This window comes from Anoplopoma fimbria, chromosome 1 (assembly GCF_027596085.1).
Source record: "Anoplopoma fimbria isolate UVic2021 breed Golden Eagle Sablefish chromosome 1, Afim_UVic_2022, whole genome shotgun sequence".
NCBI lineage: Eukaryota > Metazoa > Chordata > Actinopteri > Perciformes > Anoplopomatidae > Anoplopoma > Anoplopoma fimbria.
Genome location: NC_072449.1, coordinates 21,629,658 through 21,647,396, shown reverse-complemented (window position 1 = coordinate 21,647,396; position 17,739 = coordinate 21,629,658). Strand labels below are relative to the sequence as shown.

Genomic DNA, 17,739 nt, shown 5'->3' with positions numbered 1-17,739 from the left:
TGTTGTTTTACAAAGACTAAATGTATTGATGCATATTCTGACATTCAGATAACTTATATGTGTTAAATGTTCCGAACAGCTGCCTCCATGTCTTGGTTGCCCTGGTTCTTCACTCCGTGGTCCCCCTCAGCTCTCTCCCTCCTGCTTCTCAGTGTAGTGGACAGACAGACAGGGCTTCAGGTGGTTCAGGCGATATTGTGCTCTCGGTTGGGAGAGCCGATCAACAAGAGCCTCTCCCAGGATGGAGATGTGATTATTGGTGGACTTTTTAATCTTTATTACCCACGTTCAGCTGTAGAGCAGGGATTCACCAAGATGCCTCATTATGAGCCTTGCACAGGGTAAACACAAAATGTATTGTTATTATTATGTTGTTCAGCACATTGTCTGTATTTATAGATGTATTTTGTCATGCTTGTGTGTTTCTGTTAAAATACAGATGAAAATATTCTTCAAAATGTTGAGGTATAAAGTTATGTAATGTTTATAATATACATTGTGTTAATGATTGGTCAGTTATTAACAAAGTAGTTAAAGTGGCATATATCTAAGATAAGCAAATTTAAATATAATATAGAAATATAGTGATTTCAAGACGTGTTGCTGTAATACGTTTATGTTGGTCTAAATTACATTTAGATACAGATCCATGTTGAATATTTCTTTCAGTGATATTGTAGTTTATTTAATTCATTTCAACTCCTCTGGTCTCAGTTTGGATCTAGAGTCATTAAAAAATGCATATACTATGACGTTTGCGGTGGAGGAAATCAATCGAAACAGCACCCTGCTACCGGGATTGAAGCTTGGCTACCGTATTCTTGATAGCTGTTTAAGCTCTTACTGGGCTCAGCAAGCTGCACTGTCACTGGTGGGAGGAGACGCACACAGCTGCAACTACCCCTTAACACCCTCTACGCCTGGTTCTGCAGCTTATGAACAACCTGGAGAGACAGCAGGTATGACTTGATCAAATTGAGTGTGAAGTGTACCTAAAAAATACAAAAATCCACTCATATGATTACAGTATAAAAAGGTTAACATCATGTAACCATATGTCTAATGCTATCAGCAGTGGGTCAGCCTGTTCCTTTGCTCATTGGTCCTGCCTCGTCAACAACAACCATAGTTCTGTCCAGGGTCCTGGGGCCTCTCTCTGTGCCGCTTGTGAGTTGCATTACCTTAGGAGATGAGATCCTTTTTTTTCATACATCAAGAGGCTGATATTATTTGAAAAAATTGTTATGAAAGAAATGGTGTTATTGCTGTAAAAGCAGTATCAAAATAATATTTCTGCATCTTTTTTTCAGATCAGCTACCTGGCAAGCTGTCCTTGTCTGAGCGACAGGCTTAACTTTCCTAATGTCTTCAGAACAATCCCCAGTGATATTTACCAAGCCCGAGCCATGGCACGACTGGCCATTCGCTTCCGCTGGACTTGGATGGGAGCTGTGATTGTAAACAAGGATTATGGTAACCTCGCAATACAGGTGTGTGTCTGTTATTTTACAGTAAATCGCCTTAAAAAAGCAGCTCATTGATTTCCTTCATATTTAGTAAATAACAATATATGTATAAAAATGTTTGTTGTTTTGATCTCCAGGCCTTTCAGGAAGAGACCCAGGGGAAAGGGATATGTTTGGAATTCATAGAGACTGTCCTTAAAGAAACTATTGAGAGTGATGCCAGTCGTGTAGCCCTCACAATTCAAGCTTCGACTGCCAGGGTGATTCTGGTCTTTTGCTGGTATACAGAGATTAAGAAAGTGTTTCTGGAACTGGCCAAGATAAATGTGAGCAACTGCCTTGAAAAGTTGAAAAGACTAAGGTTTCCATCACTAAAGAAAGTCACTTTGTAAAAACAAAATGTCAACTACTTTTCTTGTTGTAAATTATTTCAGTTTCCTCTTACTGTAGGTGACTGACAGACAGTTTCTGGCCAGTGAGGCTTGGAGCACCAGTGATGATATTCTTAAAGATCTTGACATCTCTAAAGTGGCAAGTGGTGTTCTGGGTGTGGCCATTCGAAGTTCAACAATACCCGGATTTGAAAATTATCTCAGAAGTTTGCACCCCATGCGTCGTCCTGATGATGAATTCTTACGAGAATTCTGGGAAAAGGAGTTTGGATGCAGGCTTGGAGCTACACAATCACACGAGACATCGCTCTCTCCTGCTGAGGGGTCCTCTCAGAAAGCTTCTCTGCCACTCTGCAGAGGAACAGAGTCCCTGGAGGGAGTGCAGAATCACTTCACTGATATTTCCCAGCTAAGGATGGCATATAATGTCTACCTTGCTGTTTATGCTGCAGCCCATGCCCTTCACAGCCTCCTGTCCTGCCCTGATAAAGAAAGCTCACCTGGATACAACAGCTCCACCTGCTCGTCTCCAAAACACATCAAACCCATAGAGGTAAAGACTATTGTCCCTGAGTCATCTCATCCACAAGGGTCATAGTTCTTAAATTTTAATATACTGAATATTGTCTGTGCATTTTTTTGTAAACAGAATACAGAATTTTAAATGTGAACAGTCTCTTCAACATGTTTTACTTTCAGCTGTTGCAGCACTTGAACAAAGTGAACGTCACCACACCACAAGGGGAAATGTTTTATTTCCAAGGTGCCGATATTCCAGCAAAGTACGACCTTGTCAACTGGCAGAACACCCCTGATGAGTCACTCAAACTTGTTTTGATTGGTCGTGTGGACGGGTTTGACCTCATCCTTAATGAATCAGCCATTCAGTGGAGCACAGGATCCAATCAGGTGGTTAAAAAAGAGCAATATTGATTCAGGCTACTATCAAAATGTGAGTCACAAGACATTATGTATTGATAATATGGTTTTACTTGTTGTTTAGGTGCCTGTTTCAGTGTGCAGTGAGAGCTGTCCCCCAGGTACCAGAAAGGCCAACAGGAAAGGAGAACCGCTCTGCTGCTTTGACTGTATCCCATGTGCTGAAGGGGAGATTAGCAATCAAACTAGTGAGGAAATTACTGCTTAAGATATCCTTAATTTAGCTATTTGTGTATTATTTTCCTTATTTCCTCTGTTTTCCTCTCCCAGATTCTTTACATTGTGAGCATTGTCCATCTGAGTTTTGGTCCAATGCTAAGGGAACTACCTGCATCCCTCGCCAGCTGGACTTCCTTTCCTTTAATGAAACATTGGGCATCACCCTGACTACAGCAGCTGTGTCTGGTGCCGCGGTGACAACAGCTGTGTTCGTGATGTTTCTCTACTACCGTCAAACACCAGTGGTAAGGACCTAGAGAAATATAACAGAGTTTATTGAATGCATTTTAAATTCTTTATAATTTATTTTTTTTTCCCTTTGAAACAGTATTGTATTGTTTAAATGGCCACGTCTTTGTCTGTAAATCTAATTCCCCTCAAGGTGCGGGCAAATAATTCAGAACTGAGCTTCCTGCTCCTCCTGTCTCTGAAGCTGTGCTTCATGTGCTCACTGGTGTTCATTGGTCGTCCATCAGTCTGGTCTTGTCGGTTCCAACAGGCAGCTTTTGGGATCAGCTTTGTACTTTGTGTTTCTTGCCTGCTGGTCAAAACCGTAGTAGTTCTTGCTGTTTTCCGCTCAGCTCGGCCTGGTGCTGGATCCTTGATGAAATGGTTTGGTCCAGGCCAACAGAGAGGAAGTGTCTGCCTCTTTACATCTATACAGGTTTGAATATAGTTTTATTGATTCAATGATGAGATCAATTCTTCACTTGATATAAAAATGATAACACAGACATGTTTGCTTTTCATACAGATCATCATCTGTGTGACATGGCTGTCCCTCAGCCCCCCTGTGCCTCAACGTGATCTGGGTTTCCAAGGGTCAAAGGTCACATTAGAGTGTGCCATGGCCTCTGTGATCGGCTTCTCTCTGGTTCTGGGTTACATTGGTCTGCTGGCCTGCACCTGTCTCCTCCTGGCCTTTCTTGCTCGGAAACTCCCTGACAAATTTAACGAGGCCAAACTGATCACCTTCAGCATGCTGATATTCTGTGCTGTCTGGGTGGCCTTTGTCCCTGCTTACATTAGCTCTCCTGGGAAGTATGTTGTTGCTGTGGAGATTTTTGCAATCCTGGCTTCTAGCTATGGTTTACTGCTCTGCATTTTTGCACCCAAATGTTTCATAATTCTTTTGAGGCCGGAAAAAAACACAAAGAAACACTTGATGGCAAGGTAGTTTTTAGGGCTTGAACCTGAGCATATAACTCTCTTAGTATGGTGGAGACAGTGGCCCCGGTATAATGCAATTGTTCATGTGAATGCGTTATATCAGTTCCTTTAATTTAAATAATGCTACTAGTTAATCTGCTTGTATGAAATTAGCAAACTTCTTGCAGCTACACTTAATTATGGCTTTCATTGGTAACAAAGTATTGTTTATACTGTTCATAGACATCATTAAATGAAAACATCTATCATCAACCGTAAAAGAAAAAAACATTTTAAATTAAATTCTCTCTACAAATGTTATTGATTTATTTTGCATTAATGTTGTTGGTTGTTCTCTTTCTCTGTGTTTTGAATAAATACCGTACCTCAACTGAATTAAACTCTCTCTACCAGTTTTTACTACACAACATTAATATGTAATCTATTCTAGAAAGATTATCTAGCCTGTGTACCATGTTGCACTATTTTTGAAACGCTATACATACAATAATTTAAAGTAAATAATATAAATAAATAGATTTATTACTTTCACAGTGGGCCAATGTTGTATGTTTTGGCATATAATTAAAATAAGTAAAACTATCTTAAATAACTGCGGCTGTCATCACAATAGTTGATGTAGCTTTTAAAATGTTTCGACCTAGTAGACTTTAAAACCCTACAAATAATGTCTGGAGAATTATTCGCTCGCATGACTTCTCTTACCATTGTTATGCCGATGACACCCAGCTGGTCTTGTCATTTCCTCCCGGTGACACCCAAGTGGAGGCACGCATTGCTGCGTGCTTGGCTGACATCTCGAAGTGGATGGCGACACACCACCTGAAGCTCAACCTGGACAAAACCGAGCTACTGTTCCTCCCGGGGAAGGGCTGCCCGCACCGAGACCTGTCCATCACCATTGATGATGCCGTAGTGACGCCAACTCGGACTGTGAGGAATCTGGGTGTGACCCTGGACGACCAACTGTCGTTCTCAGCAAACATTGCATCGGTCACACGCTCCTGCAGATTCCTCCTCTACAACATCAGGAGGATTCGCCCCTTCCTCACTGACGAGACGGCGCAGGTGCTCATCCAGGCTCGGGTCATCTCCCGCCTGGACTACTGCAATTCACTACTTGCCGGAGCCCCGGCGTCGGCCATCAGACCCCTGGAGCTTGTCCAGAAAGCTGCAGCACGTCTGGTGTTCAATCGCCCCAAGTTCTCTCACACAACTTCCCTTCTCCGTTCTCTACACTGGCTCCCTGTAAGAGCTCGCATCCAGTTTAAGACTCTGGTGCTAGCCTACAGGGCAGTGAAAGGAACAGCTCCTTCCTATCTCCAGACCTTGGTCAAGCCCTACACCCCCGCCCGACCACTTCGCTCTGCTGCCTCGGGGCGACTGGTTGCCCCGTCGCTCAGAGGTCCCTGCGGCCGATCCACCCGGTCACAGCTTTTTCCCGTCCTGGCCCCTCAGTGGTGGAATGAACTCCCCACCGACGTCAGGACAGCAGAGTCGCTGCCCATCTTTAGGCGCAGGCTGAAAACTCACCTCTTCAAGAAGTACTACCCTGAGCCTTCCTCGTAGCACTTATTGCATTCGTATTAGTTGTTGCACTTACTGTATTCGTATCAGTTCGCTGCACTTATTGAATTCGTATTTGTTTACTGCACTTATCCTATTCGTAGTAGTTTGTAGCACTTATTATATTCGTATTAGTCTGTTGCAATTATTGTTTTCGTAGTAATTTGCCTCTGCACTATACTTTTGCTCTGGCTTATGCTTTAGGATGCTTGTTTAAGAAAGGAGATGCACTTATGACTTCTGGTGACTAGTAGTTCTCTTGAATACCTATGTTGAATACACTTCCTGTAAGTCGCTTTGGATAAAAGCGTCTGCTAAATGACTGTAATGTAATGTAATGTAATGAGAAAAAGAAAGTACTATTCCTGACTGTATCCTAGGGTTGTTTTCAATGAGAGAGAGCAAGTATCCAAGAAGGGGATTTTATATGTTTGATAAAAGAGGGTGAATTAAACTCAATTTCAGTTTTCAGACGGATTCTTTCTCAAATTACATTTCCACAAAATTACACGTAATAAACTATAAAACTACAGAGTAGTTTTTTACATTATATTATTGTTGATAAATGTTCTTTAAACCTTGGGAAAACAGACATTTTGTGTAAAATAAATTAAAAAGAATCTTTCTGATTAATCTCCGTAAATGTAGAGCATTCATTTGTTTCTTAAGTTGCTCATCTATAGAAGGCACTAATAACAGTCTCTCCGGTAAACACAGGCTGAATAAGTAATTCACCAACCTTCACGAGTCAGTAAACAAATGGAAAGTGCTTTATTCAAACAAGCCAACTTCACACTACAAACCCATGAAGTAAAGAAAATATTTGTATTTGTGTTTCTTTATTATATTTTATTTTGACCAACATGGGGAAAAGGACTGACAATTAAAATCTTGTTTTTTGTTTTGTAAATTTGCTTCTGATTTATGATGTTGTTGTTCTTTATGATGTTTTGTTTGTTTTGTTTATCTGCTATTTTGGGTAGAGTAAGAGTAGTTCTTTGTCAGGAATTTAGGGTAGGTACAATAAGCTCAGGCTTAAACCTACAGTTTCTTTTTGGTCAGAATACAATGTTTGATTCTATTTCATTTTATTTTATCTATCTGATGATTTAGTACTAACCACTTTTTTTTTGCTCAAACTCTTGTGTTGTAAACAAATGAGAGGAAAAAATATGTAAACTGAATTAAACAAAAAATCATATTAGTCGGTGAAAAATTACAATTCACTACCCATTATACTAACTGCAGTTAATAGCTTAATCACTTTAAAGAAGGAACAATATGTTAAAGATATCTTTTTAATTTATTTTATTTGCTACATGTACTGAATCACGGCCACTAGATGGAAGTATCATACCATCCAATTATGCTCTAATGCTTCTTTCCTCATTATTCAACAAGGTTTCTTCCTTGTTTTCATGAACATCTGCAATTAACTCTGCAGCTGTGCAACATCATTCTCTTTCTCTACTGATAATTGAATTGTATGCTCTATATGCAGTAGCTTTACTATGCATCAAATACAGTAATTAACAATTTGTATCTTGGCATTATATACATTAAGTGTCCACCGTCACAGAAAAGGAAATGTGGAGAAAGTTTGGTGTATGAGAGACAGGGAATTTTAAGATTACACAATATAACATTTCAATTTCATGTTCAACGAAGCAACAAATATATTGTACAAAAATACATTCTTAAAAAGTCGAAGATAGCTACTAAATCTACTAAAGCTACTAGAGTGCTCTTTTGATTGCTCTTATCATATTGCCTATCAAATCCACAGCTGACAACATTAATCCACATGTTTCATCTTCTTTGCTAATATATCAGTCACCAGAGCCACTTGGACTTTGTTCAGACAGTGTCCTACTGCTGTTTCAGTGGCCTGACCTAATGTATACATTTCTTGCATATGTCACTGCTCACTGAAGATGTGCCACTGTTGCTTATGCATCTGGCAATGAAACAGCATGTCAGTTGTGTATTCTTGTCACTGCTGTCTGATACCAGCCTGTAGATGCCATTTAAAACTGATATCAAATACCACTTTTCTATTTAAAGTTTAATTCATGGCTGCAGATTGACTGACTGAATTTGAATCCTGACAGATTCTCAAAAAACGTTCAATCCTACAATCTCAAATATGAAGAATCCCTAATGACAGTATAAATATTTATTGTCCCCAAGACCAAAATACCCCTCATCACCTGGGTTTTTAGTATACTTGACAAATTTCCTTTAGAGCTAAATTATTATTTATTTTTTTATAATAGTTTTTCAAGTATAGGTGCACTTCCCACGTGTGTTTAATGGAACTAGTGTGGGTACAAAGAGTTGTTTGCCTCTCATCACATGTGTGTAATGCTGATCAGGGAGAGTTGAGTGTGGCTTTTACCTCATCATTGTCAGTGTAGATGGAGCCTGAAAAGGGCTACCTTTTTTCTCATGAACAGGCTTGTTCATGTGTCAGTTTTAAGATGAAACCTACATGTCATTTAATTTTAATTAGATGCCATGAAATACTCATGCATTATATAAAGCCACAATCTCTGCATATAGTGGTTATATCCCCTAACCACAGGGAAGAAGATTCCACTTTCATGTTGAATAATTAATGTCAAGAAAACCTGGATGGTAGTGTACAGTAATATTTTAGCAAAGAAGGTAGTTTCGACACAGCACTTTATATAATTTGGAGTTGGATAGAAGTAGTATGTTAATGTTATCATTTCCCCAAAGTTTATGTCAAATCCAATTTCCCCCAGTTCGATTATGCCACGAGAGTGCAGAGGCAGAAGGCTTTAATGAAATAGAATGACTGTATTGCAACCTTTTTTCTTCTTCTTTCTTTCTTCTTCTTTTAAACTTTTTTCATGTAAGTTAAATCAGTCACGTGATTGAGCATTATTATTATTTTATTTGTTCCAAAGATGGAATTGCATGCAGAAGCTATCGTATAAAAATGTGTCTCTTGTTAAAAAGAATGATGGTAATCTGTTAGCTATAATCTGCAACACCATGAAAAAGAACTAAAATGGACACAGACTCTTTTTCCCCCTCTGTGCCTTCTCTCTGTCAGTGTGTAATGGGATGTAAATGTTTGTCAAATTAACAATGATGGAGGTGAGCAATTGCACACCTGCGACTCATCCTCACTTAACCACCTTTGAATTAATTGAGACAGAGTGACAGGGAGTATGGAGCTACTGACAGTATGGAGGAAGAACCGCCTTGAATTAATTGTGATGTAACTTAGTCCTCTGAGACCTTTTGCTCGCTGAATGAGGGCTTTCCCAGGCTTGATGAGCCTGAGCAAAGTCAGCCTTGCTTCCCCAAACTGTAAACTCACAGCATGAAAACCATTTGTTTTTCATTACATTTTTTTCTGTTGAGTCCTTTATTGCCCTAATTTTAATGTCATATTTCATGAATTTGTTAGTTTAGCCTTTTTCAGTACGATTGTTTCCATAGTTCAGCGAGCTGCAAATTTGATTTTGCTGCATAAAGGGTGGCATTGGTTAACTTAAGTTGCAAAGACGGTTGTTAGAAATAATTGATACCACCTGAAACACATGAAGACGCCCCCCAGACACAAAAAAATGTAATAATGCCACTGCCTGGTGTGTTTTCAGCGTAAACCATCCAAAGCCCGTAGCTGTCAGGTTTTAGACAACTAGCATGAGTGCATGGTCGTGAGACGCCATGGCTCTTGACCACTGCTAGTGGTGTCCGCCTCCAGGTCTGTGTTGCAGTGACTGATGGATGGCAAGTTCACTACAATACAATGCGTCAATCCTATAGGGACTCTCTTGTGGCCCTGTATCAGTGGCTTCTAGAAAAAAAGTGGGGGTAGAAAGGCTCAGACCTGGTATTTGAGATGTAAGTTTCCTTGTTTCCAAGCAGGGACAGCATATGGTTCTGGTGACTGGCAGGGCCGAGGCCTCCTCTTAGATGGGGAGGTTCTGCATCTAGCTGTCCCAGTCACAGGCCCAGGGGTAGACCAGGTCTACTGATGCTTTCTTTGCCATCGGCCATGTTTAGGACAGATGCAGGTTGGATGTTCCAGCCGGCCCAATATGCCTGCAGTTGTACTTCGAAGATGTTTGGGGTGCTTCGGAAACTTGGAGAGGGTTGTTATGACTTAATTTATTTATTTTTCTTTATCAAACAGGTTTGTCTAGGCATTATATTGCACATGCTTTGTCAGTGTGCTGATGTGAGTATTTTAAATATCATATTTTCAGCTGTTGCAGCACCTGAACGACTTTGAATTTCACCACGCCACAGGGTGAAATGTTTTATTTCCAAGGTGCTGACATTCCATCAAAGTACGACCTTGTCAACTGGCAGAACACCCCTGAGGGGTCACTCAATCTTGTTTTGATCGGTCGTGAGGACGGGTTTGACCTCATCCTTAATGAATCAGCTATTCAATGGAGCACAGGATCCAATCAGGTAGTTATAAAAAAAACAATATTGATTCAGGCCAGTATCAAAGTGTGAGTCACAAGACATTGTGTCTTGAGAATATGGTTTTACTTGTTGTTTAGGTGCCTGTTTCAGTGTGCAGTGAGAGCTGTCCCCCAGGTACCAGAAAGGCCAATAGGAAAGGAGAACCTCTCTGCTGCTTTGACTGTATCCCATGTGCTGAAGGGGAGATTGGCAATCAAACTGGTGAGGAAATTACTGCATAAAATATCCTTAATTTAGTTATTTGTGTTTTATTTTTCTAACCTCCTTTGTTTTCCTCTCCCAGACTCCCTTCACTGTGAGCATTGTCCATCTGAGTTTTGGTCCAATACTAAGCGAACTGCCTGCATCCCTCGCCAGCTGGACTTCCTTTCCTTTAATGAAACGTTGGGCATCACCCTGACTACAGCAGCTGTGTCTGGTGCCGCGGTGACAACAGCTGTGTTCGTGGTGTTTCTTTGCTACCGTCAAACACCAGTGGTAAGATCCTTTTGTAAGGTAAACAAAACTCTACTGTACACTTTCTACAAATTGTCTTTGTTCAACTGTAGTTGATTGAGCTGTTTCATTTAATTGCCTGCCATGCCATTTTTTCAAAACATTTGGTTGACCTTACATGCCCTGCTTGGCTTATGGTTAATGTGCTTTCTTTTTTTTATATTGCTTTTCAATTGTAGGTGCGGGCAAACAATTCAGAACTGAGCTTCCTGCTCCTCCTGTCTCTGAAGCTGTGCTTCCTGTGCTCACTGGTGTTCATTGGTCGTCCATCAGTCTGGTCTTGTTGGATCCAACAGGCAGCTTTTGGGATCAGCTTTGTACTTTGTGTTTCTTGTCTCCAAGTCAAGACTATAGTTGTTCTGGCAGCTTTCCGCTCAGCTCGGCCTGGTGCTGAAGCCTTGATTAGGTGGTTTGGTCCAGGCCAACAGAGAGGAAGCGTTTGTCTTCTTACTTGTGTACAGGTACTATAAATGTGTCAGTTTAATTTGTTTAATACGTACATAAACTTTGGTATATGATGTTTAACATCAATTTGATTGCATTTTTTTACAACAGATTATCATCTGTGTGACATGGCTGTCCCTCAGCCCCCCTGTGCCTCAACGTGGGGTATCCAGGGGTCAAAGGTCACCTTGGAGTGTGCCATGGACTCTGTGATCGGCTTCTCTCTGGTTCTGGGTTACATTGGTCTGCAGGCCTGCACCAGTCTCCTCCTGGCCTTTCTTGCTCGGAAACTCCCTGACAACTTTAACGAGGCCAAACTGATCACCTTCAGCATGCTGATATTCTGTGCTGTCTGGGTGGCCTTTGTCCCTGCTTACATTAGCTCTCCTGGGAAATACACTGTTGCTGTGGAGGTTTTTGCAATCCTGGCCTCTAGCTATGGTTTACTGCTCTGCATTTTTGCCCCCAAATGTTTCATAATTCTCTTGAGGCCTGAGAAAAACACAAAGAAACACTTGATGGCCCGATGACAGGGATAAATTAACAATGCACAGATTTTAGTAAATCAGATATGACCACGATTCCTCTTAATTTTCCTTTCTTTACAATTGTTATTCATTATCATATTCCTTAAGTGTAGTATCACGAAACTATAACAAAATGTTTGATTTTCTAAAAATATGAAATATTTTATGATATAGAAACTATTGTTGCTTTCGTGTTTAGCATATTTGTAAATTGCCTGAATGCAATAGCTGTATTTACTGAAGATATTAAACGTTTGATTTAAAAAAAAAGATTATATTAAATCGTTGTCTTTGTTGTAGTCTCTGTTAAAAGACCAATCATAGAATGAAAGCAGGGTCCTGTCTTAAGTTAAATATTACTCGTACTGGGTTCTGATTTTGCAGATTGTACCATGTATGTACATTCAAGGTTTTTCTCAATGAAAAGTAAAAGTATCTGTACCTGGTACCTGCATACTTTGTTGTGAAGTGATTGTGATCAATATCAGGGAGACAAATACTCTTTACAACAGTGGCCACTGGAGTTCAATGGACTGCAATGGTCTAGAAAACACACCAAAACAAAGAAGTGTGCCAGTGCGTAGAACGAAATGGAATAGAGATAAAACACAAAGGAGATTTCCAGCGACAACCCAGAAAAAACCCAACCAAAATACGGAATTGCATTACAAAAATAGAAAACACTAACAGATAAAGAAACCATGGATTTTGCAGAACTGAGTTACAAAAAAGACGGTCTTTCTTTTGGACACTAAAGACTTAAGAATAGCTATGGATTTGCCATGGTTTGTAGCTAACGGAGATACTTTTGCCATGTATCCAATGACCAACTGTAAGTCATTAATTGCGCGTAATTTGTCAGTTTATTTTAATTGGGAGGCTAGTGATGTTTGTATTGCAGTCACTAGATATTTAAATATATTTTCCAATATGGAAATACCTATTTAAACTGTTTTGAATTAAATTATTTGCCAGTTGACATTACAGCAGTTGAGTTGATGACAAGACATTTTTATTTATTTATTTCATCCAAAATACTGTACCCTTTCCTATCTTGACTACATCACACTTGACTGGCAGTGGCAGTTCACATTAAAATTCTAATTCTGGTGGAAGGATATATACCTGCTAAGGGAACGGCTTTGGTTCTGCCCGCGACAGCCACTCGTTCTTGAATGATAATCATTTCATTCATCTGAAGAGCTACTCAATATGAAAATGCAGTCATTTTTATTTAAGAATAAAAACTATGCTGGCTTATTTTTTATGCATGATGAGACAGAAAAGTTCATGTTGTATTGAGAAAAGTGTTTACACACAGTAAACACTTTTCTCAATACAACATGAACTTTTCTGTCTCTTCATGCATAAAAAATAAGCCAGCATAGTTTTTAAAGCAGAGAATTCTAGCCCTGCAACAGTTTATTTTGATGTTTTGAAGCTTATGAGATGAGAAGAGATATTAAAATTTGGGAGACATTTACTAGGAGTGTCATAACTTTCCGAATCCAAGATTCAATTTAACTTTTAATTTTAGGGTCAGTATTTGAGTTTCGATTTAAAGTTTTTTTTTTTTTTTTTTTATAGCACTGACATTTACATTTGCTAATTCTTCTTGAAAAGGAAATGCTGAATGGGAGCATGAAATATATTATTTTTAATGTACCACTAGTCCAAATGGTTAAAACATGTAAGAAACAAATTTAATGTGTAAGAGCAAAAAAAAAGCATTTCAATTATTGGTGTACAACTTCTTTATTGTACTTAGGCTTATTATACTTATATTTTTAGGCTATAAGCTACTCAATAATGCATCATGAGGTTTAGGTAGTGGTGGACTAGAAGTATAAAGTAACCTTATCAACTAAAGTATAGGTACCTCAAAATGGTAGTTAAGTAGGCCTACAGTACTAGAGTAGCCTACAGAAAATGTACTTAATTACATTCCACCACTGCTAGAACAAGGGCACCACATTGTTTACAAGAAACACTGGGAAACACTGATTCTTAAATATATGAGCAGAGTCATCAGCCCAGCTTTCACAATAAATAAACATTGTTATTAGTATTAACCTATTTTCCCAACAGCATTTTTGCATTGTATAGAGAAATGCATCAATTATGTCTCTGGTAACTAAGTGCATGTTAAATGACTGGATGTCCTTACCCATGATTGCTTTCTTTGTGTTCCTTTCTGGTCTCAGCAGGATTATATAACATTTGGTGGCACAAACAGTGCCACCAAGAGACCAAAACTGGTGGCCAGGATGGCAAAAACCTCCACTGCATCTGCATATTTGCCTGGAGAGTTTACATAAGCAGGAACAAAGGCCACCCATACAGCACAGAAGATCAGCATGCTGAAAGTGATGAATTTGGCCTCACTGCACGACTGCACACTCATAAACTATCTTGTCGTTTTGGTATTGAGTGTTTTTATGGGAAGCTGGTGAGGCAGACACAATCCAAGCAGTGCAGATTGCTGCCTGAATAGAAGTAAGAACCATGACTGTCTCTCTCTGCTGCACAGCACCAAACCACTTCAGACTGGCTCCACCTCCTGGCTGGGAGGCCTTGAACACAGCCAGAACCACCATGGTTTTCACCAGGATACATGAGACACAAAGTACAAAGCTGATCCCAAATGCTGTATGTCTCAGTTGGCATGTCCACAGCCTAGGATGGCCTATAACAAAGGAACAAAGGAAACATGATTTAAGTGAAACCAAGAGCAAGAAACTTAGTTCTGAATTGTTGGCGCGTACCATGGGTGTACTGCGATGATAGGTGAAGATCCCCAGGACAACAGCACAGATAAAGGTGCCCAAAAATGAAATGGTTGTCAGGCAGATACCCAGAGGCTCATGGTAGGAGAGAAACTCTGTTTTCTTAAGAACACAATGGTCACGCTGAGGGCTGGACCAGAAATCCTCGGGACAGCTGGTGCACTCCATTGAGTCTATATGAAAACACGGAAACAGAGCATCATGGACATTGTCTCTTTTACGTGTGAACACTGACACTTATGTTGGGTGTGCATCGCCTGGGCACCAATAAGTGCAAGATTCACAAAAACAAATTCATATTCAATAATTTAACATATGGTTTTATAATAATACCAGCCTGTGTCATTGCTGAACTTTCACTCAGAACATGGTACACAGTCGAAACAACAAAAAGGCTGCCCCCTTTTTCTGGCCATGCGGGTACCTGGAGGACAGCTCTCACTGCACACTGACACGGGTGACTGAAGGGATTGTAAGAGTGATATAACAGTTATTCTAAACTGTTTGATGCTGTTATTGTGTGACATGTAGTACCAAGGTAAAAACAACAATAAAGGTGTAACCTGTTTGGAGTCAAAGTTCCAGAAGATTTTGTCTTCATAAAGTGTTAGTTCTTTGGAGGCCAACTTCTTAACTAGCCCCACATTCTGAATTTTAGTTCTTCCATCAGGGAGCCAAATCATCAAGTCATATATTCCCTCAGTCTGGCTAAAATGTCCACTAGGTGGAAGTGGCAGAGTGAGCCATTAAATGTTATACCTGTGTGGAACCTTGAGTTTGGGAATTCGGTGAAGTAGATAGCAGATATGCATACATGAGGATGCAAGACAGGTTACCTCACTAGATGTTTTGTTGTTGCCCAGTTGCTCAGTTAATCCCTTACCAAAAAAACAAACAGATTTGATTTTGTCTGGGTGGCAGTTTGTTTGCATTCATGCAAGCACTTAGGCATAGACAAAAACATTAAAATAAATTGCACATAAAACATTTTGCTGACATCAAATGAAAGAGTATTAAAGAATATGTTGGATTGCCAATTTAAAAAAGAAAATATACAACGTAAAGAATATTTCCACTCCCACCTCATCAGCTCTTCCACACTCACCTGCCCACACAGCTGCATCTGTTCAGTATCAACCCAGTATATAAGTGTTACGCCCCTGAAAAATGGGGATAAATAATTACGAGAGTGACGCAATGCTGTTTCCTCAGTAAGAACTTCACTGTAATCATTTTTACAAAAATACAACAGTTGACATAGGAGAGATCCACAGGAGAGTAGAGAGTGCAATGGGACCATTCATTTTGATCTTAACGATGCACTTATAAAGTTTTGTAATGCCAAATCAGGACAGGGGTGTAGTGTTCCCATTTTGCTCTGACTTCAAACTTGACCTTAATTTTGACATCAACTACACACCTGCTACAGTTTGAGACTGCATCTTGCATTGTTGCCAATTTATCAATTTATCCATTTTTATAACTTGCTGTGAATTCCACTCATGATTTATGATTTAAAACACCTTAAATATTGACTTGCTGAAAAGATAAAGGAATGGCCATGAATTATTGGGGACTTTGTTTTTAGAAAGAGTTCATCTCTGAGTGTCATTTTAAGTAATGCCACTTGCAACTGAAGGGTGAGCTTAAGGGAGAAGAAGGAGTGAGGATTGAGGAGGGTAGCTGGAGTGAGAAAATTGAGAAGTCAGAATGAGGGCGGTGGGAGGGAGAAAATGAGAGTGTGACAAAAAATGAGGAGGGAGTACTAAGGGTGAGACTAATCTTGTTGTTGGAGGCATGAAGGTTCAAACTGTGCGTCTGACTGATCAGACCAGTGTGTCTGCAGGCAAGAAATGTGTCTTTAAACATGCATTGTGGACAGATGTGACAGCAATGTACATACAAATGCACATTAACATATTTTTATAGTGTGACAAACTAGTACTTACAGTATTTTATATCAAATACTGTGTACTAGACTTAGCCATGATGGCACCATGATGAGATCCTGTGTCCAGCCTGATCACTGACTCCCCATATCTAAAATCTTCACACGTTTTCCGTTTCTCCTCCAGTCTCCTTTTTCACATTAACTGTCTGCTTTTTTCCCCTTGTCTGCTTTGCTCTCTGGCTTATTTCTGTTTCTTCATTCTATTGGTATTATTGTCACATTTTTTATCCCTCCTCTCTGGATGAACGATCCTTTCTTCCCTCTCACTCATCTTCATGCTTTAGCACCTTTAAAAGTTGGATGTGTGAATTATAGCCACTATAGCTGGTAGCATTGTTTCAAACCCTACTACTCTCGTTTGAAACCACAGCAGTCTGGTTTGAATGTGCTTGTCTGTCATCCCTTGTTTTTTCCTGGAAATAGAATAGAGATATTGTACATGTCACTTTTAGAAGCAGTTAGAAGGTGCATGATATGATCTGGAAGCTGTAACGGGTGGTGTGTGGACCCAAGTGCAGTACGACCAAGAGACAGAGTAATGTTCAGGAGCTTTATTCAAAGCGGAACAAACAGCAGGTAGACAGAAACCAAAAGGAGCAAAGGCAAATCTCGGTTTGCGGTTAACCGGGGCAGAGGCAAGGTAGGAATACCGTGGTCTGGGACGGAAGGCTGAGTCAGTTACCGGGGCAGAGGCAAGGCGGAGAAGTCCAAACAAGCAGGGTCGGCAACGGGAAATCAGTCCGGGGAATAGTACTCCTCCGAGGCCGCAGTGTCCGGATCTTCAGTAGGGTGGGTGGAGGGGGTCTGAAGGAAGGGTTCCTCGGACCCGGACGACGAGGCCTCACTGTCTGACTCGGGAGCCTCTTGAATGTCTCTGGCAGGGGTCTTTCTCCTGGAGGGCTGGTCCGGGTGCTGTAGTTGGAAAGCAACAATGAGTCGAAGATCACAGATGTGACGAGCTGGAACCCACAACCTCTCCTCAGGACCGTATCCCTCCCAGTCCACCAGGTATTGGATACCCCGACCCCAGTGACGAGAGCGAAGCAGGCGATGGACGGTGTAGACAGGTCCTCCTTCGATGAGGCGAGGAGGTGGTGGAGGAGGAGCCACCGGCATCAAGGGGCTCTCCCTGACTGGTTTCACCCTGGAGACATGGGATGGATGCGCATGGACCTGGGGAGCTTGAGCCTTACTGCCGCTGGGTTGATGACTTTCTTGACCTCGAAGGGACCGATGAACCTTGGCCCCAGCTTCTTGAATTCTACCCGCAGTGGTAGGTCCCGGGTCGACAGCCACACCTTATCCCCC

At 40.6% G+C, this 17,739-nt stretch overlaps 2 protein-coding genes across 2 annotated transcripts; both read left to right on the top strand.

The window, feature by feature from the left end:
• The first annotated feature begins 748 nt into the window (after positions 1-748).
• LOC129097292 (extracellular calcium-sensing receptor-like) lies at positions 749-4,193 on the top strand. The gene is made up of 10 exons (XM_054606102.1): positions 749-959; positions 1,073-1,167; positions 1,311-1,490; positions 1,604-1,792; positions 1,917-2,411; positions 2,558-2,767; positions 2,862-2,985; positions 3,068-3,261; positions 3,399-3,680; positions 3,771-4,193. The coding sequence occupies exons 1-10, from the start codon at positions 749-751 to the stop codon at positions 4,191-4,193; spliced, it is 2,403 nt and encodes an 800-aa protein (XP_054462077.1).
• Positions 4,194-10,027: 5,834 nt separating this feature from the next.
• LOC129097283 (vomeronasal type-2 receptor 26-like) lies at positions 10,028-11,697 on the top strand (the record flags this gene model as incomplete). Its single annotated transcript, XM_054606090.1, is given in 6 exon segments — positions 10,028-10,210; positions 10,306-10,429; positions 10,512-10,705; positions 10,903-11,184; positions 11,279-11,321; positions 11,324-11,697. Coding segments are annotated over 6 exon segments (1,200 nt in total), but the record flags the coding sequence as incomplete, so codon positions are not given.
• Positions 11,698-17,739: the final 6,042 nt, after the last annotated feature.

What these genes read in the sequence shown, in the direction of transcription:
- LOC129097292 (XM_054606102.1), top strand. Translation starts at nt 749, where the DNA reads ATGACGTTTGCGGTGGAGGAAATCAATCGAAACAGCACCCTGCTACCG. An exon ending in ACTACCGTCAAACACCAGTG is followed by an intron (nt 3,262 to 3,398) that starts GTAAGGACCTAG and finishes ATTCCCCTCAAG; the next exon opens with GTGCGGGCAAATAATTCAGA. An exon ending in GCCTCTTTACATCTATACAG is followed by an intron (nt 3,681 to 3,770) that starts GTTTGAATATAG and finishes CTTTTCATACAG; the next exon opens with ATCATCATCTGTGTGACATG.